The sequence below is a fragment of the Mobula birostris genome, chromosome X, assembly GCF_030028105.1.
Source record: "Mobula birostris isolate sMobBir1 chromosome X, sMobBir1.hap1, whole genome shotgun sequence".
In the NCBI taxonomy this organism is placed as follows: Eukaryota; Metazoa; Chordata; class Chondrichthyes; order Myliobatiformes; family Myliobatidae; genus Mobula; species Mobula birostris.
The window spans coordinates 63,176,621-63,187,291 of NC_092402.1; the positions used below are offsets into that span (position 1 = coordinate 63,176,621).

The 10,671-nt window shown below is 42.9% G+C and overlaps 1 protein-coding gene across 5 annotated transcripts in view; it reads right to left on the reverse strand.

The window, feature by feature from the left end:
- Positions 1-10,216, reverse strand: part of smarcd1 (SWI/SNF related BAF chromatin remodeling complex subunit D1) — a 108,680-nt gene extending 98,464 nt beyond the window's left edge. For 4 of the 5 annotated variants that reach the window (XR_011883927.1, XR_011883928.1, XR_011883926.1 and 1 more), the window contains exon 1: positions 10,011-10,215. Coding sequence is in view for 2 of the 5 variants with exons in the window: in XM_072249554.1 (XP_072105655.1) it covers positions 10,011-10,178 (168 nt within the window). In the remaining 3 variants the exon portion in view is untranslated. Of the gene's footprint in view, positions 1-10,010 lie in introns of all 5 variants that reach the window. The other variant, XM_072249555.1, reaches the window with a different exon arrangement.
- Between the last annotated feature and the right edge of the window lie 455 nt (positions 10,217-10,671).

Consider the following 10,671-nt stretch of genomic DNA (forward strand, 5'->3'; position numbering starts at 1 on the left):
GTTTCCGTGCTGTAATTGTTTTATGTTATATATCTTCAAGAGGGATTTCTGAGCAGTCTATGAACACATGAACACCATCTCACTATTTCTGTTCTCTTTTTGCACTAGTTATATGCAGTGGACTCCAGTTAATTGGGCCATCAGTTAATCAGGACAACCCTTAAAGAACTAAAACTAATTGAGAAAACAGCTGGGTTTCTTCTCTTCATTTATTTGGGACTCTATGCTACTTAATTGGGACAGGAGACCGTTGCCAAACAGTTTCTAATTAGTATCAGTTGTGTGCACTTGTGTGGCTGTTTGATACCACACTGTGCTTAGAGCAAACAGTTTTTGAATAGCGAATATTATGTTATCCATTTGAGTTGACATGCACCAATTCAAAAAGCAGTGATTGTTGATCATTCATTGTTGGATTCCGACACTACTTCATTAAGGAAGGCAATGAAGGCAGTCCATTATCTGCACTAGGTGCCTATGATACTTTTTTTCATTTACAGTCAGTCAAAATAACACGGCAGTACACACTGGATGAATTCCTCCGTCTGTAACTATTACAAATTAATACAGTTTCATAGTGCTATAGTAGTATTGGTAGTGTTCCAATTTCTGTTTCATTTTAACACATCATTTGTTACTCAGTTAAATGGTAGTTTTTTTTCTTTTTTTTATATATATACCTTTTTAACTACTTCTATGAACCTTTGGCAAATGGGGCCAAAATGTACTGGCCCAATGTGTCCCAATTGACCGGAATTCGCTGTTTATATTTTTATCACAATTTATAGTCTATCTTATGTATTGCACAGTACTGCTTCACAAAACAAATTAACTGGCATGTATGATGTTAGCATTCATTTCAAAAGAACTGGAAAATAAAAGCAAGGATGTAATGTTGAGGCTTTATAAAGCACTGGTGAGGCCCCACTTGGAGAATTGAGAGCAGTTTTGGGCCTCTTATCTAGCAAAGGATGTGCTGACATTGGAGAGGGTTCAAAGGAATGATTGCAGGATTGAATGGTTTGTCATATGAAGAGCGCCTGATGGCTCTGGGCCTGTATTCACTGGAATTCAGAAGAATGAAGTGTGACCTCATTGAAACCTATCGAATGTTGAAAGACCTCAATAGAGTGGATGTGGAGAGGATGTTTCCTGTGGTGGGGGGAGTCTAAGACCAGAGGACACAGCCCTAGAAAACAGGGGTGTCCTTTTAGAGCGGAGATGAAGAGGAATTTCTTTAGGCAGGGAGTGGTGAAGCTGTGGAATTCACTGCCACAGGTGGTTGTGCAGGTCAAGTCATTGGGTATATTTAAGGCAGAGGTTGATAGATGCTTGATTAGTCAGGGCATGAAGGGATATGGGGAGAAGGCAGAAGACTGAGGCTGAGAGGGAAAATTAACCAGTCATGATAAATAGCAAAACAGACTCACTTGGCAGAATGGCCTAATTCTGCTCCTATGTCTTATGGGTTAGTAAGAACAAACCTGATTCTGACGTGGGTTAGAACCTACTGTTTGTAAAGTTCTACAAGACAAACCCTGGCCAGGCTCGACCGTTATGCACTGGCGACTGGAATCTTGGTAAACAGCATTGGTTTATAAACACGAGAAAATCGGCAGATGCTGGAAACACAAAGAAACACACACAAAATGCTGGAGGAACTCAGTAGGTCAGGCAGCATCTATGGAGATGAATAAACAGTCAGTGTTTCGGGCCATGACCCTTCTTTAGGCATTGGTTTATGCTCTCTGCCCAGCGATGGACTGGGGTATATGGTCCAAAATCTGTCTCAGTGTTGACAAGTTGCTCTTGTTAACTTCATGTGGACAACTAAAACTAAATGCCTTAAACCATCTTAGTACCAGCTTGACTGCAGTGGACCCCACACAAAAAAAAATTGTTAAAGTAGGAAGAGCTTGGGCTTCGATATAATGCCATCTGTGGTCATGAAGCTAAGGGCACATCATCTCAGCCTACATAAAACACTTAAAGTATCGTGTTGGAATCAATGTGTGGGGAACTTGAGCCAGTTACTGTAGAGAAAAACCTGATCACTCCCAGGGCTAACAAATATTCAAGTTTCAAGAAAGAAAAGTAAATAAAATTTCCAAATGCAGTACAGTTCTTCCTGGAGTCCCTTCAAATATTTCTCAGACAGTTCCTCAGGAATGAGGATCATTTGTCTTCACCTCAGTTTTGTGGGTTCCAAGTTTGCTGATAAGGCCAACTTGACATCCACAGACTGTGCCACAGGTGGGACTGGAGGTTCTTGTTGGAGGGGTGGACCAGCAGCCATTTTCATTGGGCATCCACATTCTATCAAAAAAGAGACTCAAGGTTTTTCGTGCCAACTCTCAACCATCATCATTTAAAATTATCCATGATCACATAACTGCTTGTGGGAGCTTGCTGATTGGTAGTATCCTGACTGGTTGCATCAAAGCCTAGTATGGCAGCTCCAAAACAGGAATGCAAGAGGCTGTAGCGAGTAGTGTACACAGCCCAGTCTATCACAGGCACAGCCTTCCCCACCATTGACAGCATCTACATGAGGTGTTGCCTTAAGAAGGTGACACCTATCATCAAGGATCACCACCTATGCCTTCCTCTCGCCTACATCACCAGGTTCTGGAATAGTCACTTTCCTACGACCATCAGGTTCTTAAACTGACCTGCACAATCTTAACCCTACTTCAGCAACAGAACACAACAGATCACCTCTTGCATTACAGTGGACTTGTCTCTGATTGTGTCACTGTGCAAAAACAAGACATTAATGCAAAAAAGTCCTTTTATCCCCTCTCCCTCTTCACTTTCTTGCATATGTATAATTTATATTCTGTGTGTTGCTCACACCTATGTGCCTGTGATGCTGCTGCAAGTTTTTCATTGTAACTGTAACCCACCACACTTGAGCACCAGGCAATAAACTCGGCTTGTCATGACATGCTCTGTACAAACTGACTTCAAAGTATTTTTAGTCGTCCTGAACAGGACACAAAGGGTGCCACCTAAATTAAAGTCCCCTTTTCTCTTCATGACTGACACTGAAATAATGTGTACTTTATGTTCCATTAATAATAAAGCACTATTATAGAAGAACAAGGTAAGCAATGGGTGTAGTGCAGGAGTACACCATAAGCATCGTTGAAATGACCCATTAATTTTTATTTAGTGTTGTTCAGGAAAAAGCACGCAATTAGACTCGGGGAGAACTCTCTGCTCTTTTCAAATGAGTACTGCAGGATCTTTAACATCCACTGACCCAAAAAATAATGTCTTGGTTCAGAATCTCTACCCAGAGGCAAAGCACATAAAAACATTGTACATAACTGAAGAGTCCACCGAGATTAGGTACTGGCACTTTTCATTTTGCTATCTTCTGGTTAATATAAAGCACCTTCATTATTCAAGTTCACACACATGAACAAAATTCAAGGCAGTTAAAGAAAATGACTAGTCATAGACTTGGAGATCCAAACATTGCTAACAAGGCAGAGAAAGATGTTAAGAGATCTTTTCTTGAAACTGGGTGGCTTTCAGTTGGTCAAGATTTGTAACTGTCATTTAAACTTAATTTGAGGAAAATGTATTTGAAATTAATCTAGTTCTGAAAACATCCCAGGTGACTCTCAGAACACCTATTTCAGCAAAGAACTATTAAGCACATAAGCAAATCCATTAAAAATGAGAAAATGCTTTACTGCCTGCAGCATGCTATTAAAATGAACAGCCAGGTTGCAGAATAACTTAATTGATCCTGGGGAAAAAAGAACAAGCATTCTTTGTAGCCAGCGCTATAAAAACAAAACACTGCACTCACAAAACACAAATTAAATATATTCAAGTTATTAAACTCCTCTATGTTTCTAAAACATCAAATTTCTACAATTAATGTATCAATACATGCACAAATTCACAGTTTTCATACCAGAATTCATGGAACAAAGCAAGCTTCTAAACAATGTTAGAGCAATTTTTATCAAACCAAAGCAATTTCTAAAACCAAAATTAAAGAGGATCTGGTGAAAATACAATGGAAAGTGGATAATGTTTAAAACAATGAAAGGTGACAGCACACGTTTGAAAGAGCCACATACTGGTTTTTAAACCCACAAACTTTGTGACATCCCACAACTATTCATACTGTCTAAAGCTGTACACTGAATAAGAGTAACTTCCTTTCTACCATTAATAGAATGTTTTCTATTTCTCTTCCTTCCGAAGGCCGTGGCTCCGCAGACACCAGACATTCTCAATTGTCAGTGCATTTCTGGCAGCCAATTCCTCTCCAGAGAGAATCACAGCCAAATACAACCCTGCTCCTAGCAAACAATGCCAATGCATGGTTTCCATAGAATTTTTTGGATTGCTGCCAGGAACTGTTTCTTCTTGGGTAAGGGGAACCAAGAACTACAGCTACTTTAAGGGATCTCTTTTCGTGTGTTAAAACAGCTGTGGATTAGCAATGATGCTGTCTTTGGGAGCAAAGTCTGCAAATGATAGGGAGTAGAATGATGAAACTGGCACAGGTCAATTAGCAGGACAAAGTTAAAAGAAATTCAGTAAGGGTGCCAGATTTGTATTCATTTAGCTGTATCAGTCTAGTTGGCTTAGCTACTAGTACTCGCCTCTGGTTAAAAGGTTGTGGGTTCAAGAACCACTCGAAAGACTTGAGCACAAAAATCAAGGCTGACATTCTCCAAGGCAAGGTTCCACCCACGTACTGAGGGAGGTGTTGGCTTTCGGAAGATACATTAATCCTAGGTCCCATCTCCCCGCTCAGGTAGGCATAAAAGAATCCATATTATTCTGCAGAATCGGGAGTTACCCCCGAGCTGTGAAAAGTGAGATACTGAATGAGTTTATAGAAAAAAAGAGATTTAGAGAGCCATAAATAACGAGAAGACACTTAAGCAAAAAAGTTTGTTTTTTGTCTTTTGCAAAGAAACAAAATCTACCTTTAAACTCACACCAATCTGTATATGTTACTGAACTGACCAGAGATATAAAGCCCAACTCTCTTCAGCACCCCATAGCTTTTTAAGAAATCTTATGACATGATTCAATCCAGACCAGTGGTATAACATAAATGACATGCCCAGGAACCCAGAAAAGAGTAAAGCAATTCTGCTTTGCTGAGGGCTTAATTGCAAAATCCAGCATTCAAACTAGTTAAAAGTTTTCATTCAACTTCAGTGCAAAAAAAAATCCAAGACAAATTCCCTCACTGCACAGGGAATAATACACTCTATATACTTACCACAGTGTTAGTCAACAGGCAGTATGCTCTAGGGGCTCCTGACCCTTGGCATGATCACAAAACTGAGCAAATCTGCAACTGCTTCGGTCGTTCTACAACAGGGAGATATTTAAGGTCTACCACTATCAGGATGAATCAGACTATTAATGACTAGCGTGTGTTATCTCTAATGTTTTCAGTAACTCATCAACCAGATAGTTTAATCTTCAACTCATCCCCAAGGCAATCCAGACCGTATCATATCAGAGATATTCCCTTATCCAATCCATTTCTCCATCACCATCTCTGGAATTTAAAACCAACTTGTTTCCTCTCCAACTTGAAATGTTAACTCTTTTTCAAGATTCTGCTTGACCTGCTGTTGTAATGACGGGAAGCTTCATTTTTAACTACAAGATGAGTTCCTATACACATACCTATGCCAAGATTACCTGCTTCCACCCCTGCTACTGCCTCACATTATCTTCTGCTGAAACACTTATTCATGCCAATACTCTCAACATCCTCCTATTCTACTCTCCATAAACTTCACGTTATTCTGAAGTCTGTTGCCTGTCCTAAAGTCCCATCGATTATCATCCCATGTTAAATGATCAACAAAAGCAGTAAGCAATGCCATGATTTAAAATTCTCATCCTTATTTTCAAATTCTGCCAAGGCCATGCAGCTTTCCATGTGACTATAGACTCTGGGCACGCCCAGGATAGATTCTGGGCCCAACACATCGATGCAGTTACAAAACAGGCACAACAGTGGCTAAATTTCATTAGGAGTTTGAGGAGATTTGGTTTGTCACCAAAGACACTCACAAATTTCTACAGATGTACCATGGACAGAATTCTAACTGGTTGCATCACTGTCTGGTATGGAGGGGTGGGTCCTACTGCTCAGGATCTAAGTAAGTTGCAGAGTGTTGCAAACTAAGTTGCAGAGTGTTGCAAACTTAGTCAGCTCCATCATGGGCACTAGCCTCTGTAGTATCCAGGACATCTCCAAGCAGTGATGCCTCAAAAAAGCACATCCATCATTATGGACCACCATAACCAAGGACATGCCATCAGTTACCATCAGGGAGGAGGTACAGAAGCCTGAAGGCACACACTCAATGATTCAGAAACAGCTTCTTCCCCTCTGCCATCTGATTCTTAAATGGACATTGAACCCATGAACACTACCTTATTACATTTTTTATTTCTATTTTTGCATTACTTAACTATTATATACATACTTGATGTAATTCACATCTTTTCTTTATGTATTGCACTGTACTGTTGCCGCAAAGACAAAAATTTCACGACATACGCCAGTGATATTAAACCTGATTCTGATTCCTTCCCCTCTGCCCACTCCAGATCTCCACACTTCTCCAATCTTAGCCTCATGATCATCAGCAATTTTCAATCCCACCATTAGTAAAAATAACTTCAGCTTTGCAATGCCTTCCCTAAACCCATTTCAATCCTGTTTAAAATTAGCCTAAAATCAAACTCTAATCAAGTCATCTGGCTCAACAATATCCAGCTCCTGATTCAGTGAAAAAAATGTGCTGGCCAATGCTTTTGTGAAATGCCTTTGGATGATAAATGAGCTGTTGCACAAGGATTATTTGAAAGCTGCTTATCACAGCCCCTTAGCATGTATTGCTCAAAACAGGGCAACAGCTTGCAGTATCAGCCTTGATTATGTACTCGAGTCTCTGGAACCGCCACCATCAGAGTATCTGCCCAACACCCAGAATGAGATGAGCAGAAATTCCCTCCAATGAGGCTTCAATCTTTGGCTCTCATTATAAGTTCTGTTCCCGCAGCACCCATTTCATACCTGCTTCTAACACACGTCTAGTTCTAACTGAACCAGCATGCGTGCAACCTTGGGAATCACCTGAGCCCCATACTGAGTTTCGCTACAAACAGCCATTCCATCTCTGTCCTACTGTGATTCCCTCCCCTATTCCATCCTGCCACCATTTCCTCGGCTCATCTGCTGCTGAACCCATACACGCTTTTGTTAACACTTGTTCGTTATGTACCGTGTCATACAATGTGAGCGATCGTAATCTTTCCAGGACCATGGTTGTTTTCGACAATTTCTTCTACAGAAGTGGTTTGCCTTTGCCGTCTTCTAGGTAGTATCTTTACAGGATGGGTGACCCAGGCCATTATCAATATACTACAGAGATTGCCTGCCTGGTTTCAGTGGTCGCAGAACCAGGACTTGTAATATGCACCAGATACTCATACGACTGCTTCCACGGCTTCATGTGACCCTGATAGGGGGCTAAGCACGTGTTACACATCGCCCAAGGGTCACTTGCAGGCTAGCAGAGGGAAGGAGCAGCTTACACCTCCTTTGGTAAGAGACACATCTCCACCCCACCACCCTAACACTAGCTTTGTTTATTTCAACAGAGCCCTGGACAGCCTCCATCATTGTTCTCAACAAACTTGATGTCATCGAAAACTATCTGTGCCCTTACTCATGCCAAGTCTCGTTCACCCATCATCGTTCTACGTAATGATCTACAATGGCTCTTTGCTTAGTTTATTCATCATGGGACATGGATGTCACTTACTGACTACTTGAACCAAGGCAACTGAAAGTGCAATATTCAAGGAGTGTTTGGAGTCAGATGTAGGCCAGAGCAAGTAAGGTTAGAGAAACTGTAATGAACCAGGTGGGTATGCAACAGTTAAGCAACAGCTCAACTTTAAAATTCTTGCCTGTGTTTTCAAATCCTTTCATGGTCTCATTCCTGTAATCTCTTCCAGATGTAGAACCCTCAGAAATATCTGCACTATTCTAAAGTTGGCATCTTGATCATTCCTCAAGGGTACAACTGCTGAATTCCTATGGTCTGGAGCTACCTCTTCCTCTTCCATGAAAGTTCACCCCAGACCATGATCTGACATCTGCCCTAAAATAAGTGGTCTGACAAGAACTTTGTTGAATGACATCCCTGCAACATTCTTGCTACTTTAAGTGTTCTGAGTCCTACACCATGGAAACAAGCTCTTCAGCCCAACTCATCAAGATGCCATGTATTGTAGTCTCATGTTTGACCCATATTCGTCAAAAACATTCCTATATAGGTACCTGTCCAAATGATCAGTGATCAATCTTCAATAAAAGAGCTCGAATGCTATCTCATCTTTAGTTGTTAAACAATGGTTGGATGTGATGTCGCCATTTCAGATGAGAGGAGAGGAGAACTAACTTCACGTTGGTGCCACAATATTTATCCAAAAGAATTTTTTTGTGGGAGAACTTTCCTGGATGGAGCAACCTAAAAATCTTCCACAGACATCTTTCAGTTTTCAGGTGTGGAATACTCTGGCAGTTCTCCCAACACATTGCCTGCTAGGCCAGCACGGCCTCGCTCACCTGAGACCTCATGTGGGCCGCGAGTGAAGGTCCCGGTGGCCAGGACTACATGGAGTCATTGTCAACAGGTCATACAGCATGGAAACAGGCCTCGGCCCAACATGTCCTTCCTCGCCATGGTGCCCACGAAGCAAGTCCCATGTGCCCACGTTTGGCCCATTTCACTCCAAACCTTTTCGATTTATGTATTTACCCAGGAGGGGAGGGAACGTCGACTCAGACCATGAGAGGCCTGCATCGGGCATTTTCACGCCTTACAAGGCGCAGATTGGAAGTCTGTGTGGGGCGCCACTCCTCGCACAGACACTAGAGCAATGTGTGGTTAAGTGCCTTGCTCAAGGACACAAACACGCTGCCAAAGGCTCGAATCAGCGACCTTCAGATCACTAGACGAACGCCTTAACCGCCTGGTCACGTGTCCGACACAAACGTACCCAAGTGCATGTTAAATGTTGTTATTGTACCTGTCTCAACCACTTTCTCTGGCAGCTTATTTCATACATTGGTATGAAAGAAGTTGCCTGTCAGATTCCTATTAAATCTTTTCCCTCTCACTTTGAACCTCTGCCTTTTACTTTTTGATTCCCCAATCCCTGGAAAAAAGTCATCATGCATTCATGATTTTATTAACATCAGTAAGATTGCCTCTCAGTCTACTATGGTCCAAGAATAAAGTTCTAATATGCCGAGCTTCTCCCAAAAACAAAGTCCCTTGAGTCCTAGCAACATTCTTGTAAATAATTTCTGCACTCTTTCCAGCTTATGACAAGGTGATCAAAACTGAACACAATACTACACTGCAACTACAGCCTTGTCAACATCTTGTACATCCCAACTCCTGTGCTCAGTCCCCTGACTGATGAAAGTCAGCATGCTAAAGGCCTTTTTCACCGCCCTGTTAAGTTAAAGGAGCTATCTCACAAACCTGAACACCACAGATGAAGTTTCCCAGCTTGGATTTTAATCTATTTGAATTCTTGAAGCTTGAAAATGAAAGGCATGCTTGCAAAAATGAAATAAAACCTTGCTCCATCCTAGACAGCGAAACAAATGCTTTAAGGAACCAGTGGGCTAGAGGAAGCAATCTCGAGGGGTCGAGAGGACAAGAAAAAGGGGATGGGGCTCCCCTGGCCATGGATGCTACCTGATCCGAACATTTCCAGCATTCTCTTTATCTAATTAAGAAAACCATGGGGTCCTGGTCTGGAATGGGAAGCCAACTGCCTCAGGAAGACAGAAGGGAGGCTGAAGTTTGTTGAACTCAATGTCAGGCCCTGGGGGAAAGGGCAGGGGGTCCTGGGACGTCCCTACCCCGACCTCCCTACTTCACCGGCTGCCCTGTTCCAAACCCCAACCCCTCACTTACCGGGTATCCCTGGCCTGGCATGGCCGAGCGGAACATGCTCTGCTGCTGACTGGGCGGCATTCTCCCCGCCACCTGGCCCTGAACTTGTCCCTGTCCCTGACCAGGCCCAGGTCCCGCTGCCATGGCCGCCGCGCCCGGATTCATTGTCTGGAACCCTCGAGCCGCCATCTTCCACTCGTCAACCCGTTCGCACCGGAAACAGACCAAGGTCTTCCGGCGTGCGTTCCCATCACGACGAACTCCCGAAGCAGCGCCACAGGCGGCGCCACCGAAGGGGACGGAGTCTGACTCCGTTTATAGCGCCCCCCTGCACGGCCCAGGAAAAGGGCAAGTGCATTAACTCGGCTGTGATGAAGGTGACAGCCCCATGAGCGATTTACTCCTATGCAGAAAGAAGCCGGTTGGCCCATTCCGGTTCTCAACAAAGCAATCTTATCAGTCCCTTTCCCTATATTTCTGTGATTTATACTATGAACCACCTTCCCCCACTCCCCTCACTTTTCCGCCCCACAATTAAGCCGAGCTCAGGTTGGAGGGCAACGCCTCATATTCCGTCTGGATGGCCTCCAACCTGATGGCATGAACATCGATTTATCTAACGTCCGGTAACTGCTCCCCCTTCCCTTTCCTCATTCAGGTTCCCCTCTCACCCCTTCTCTTT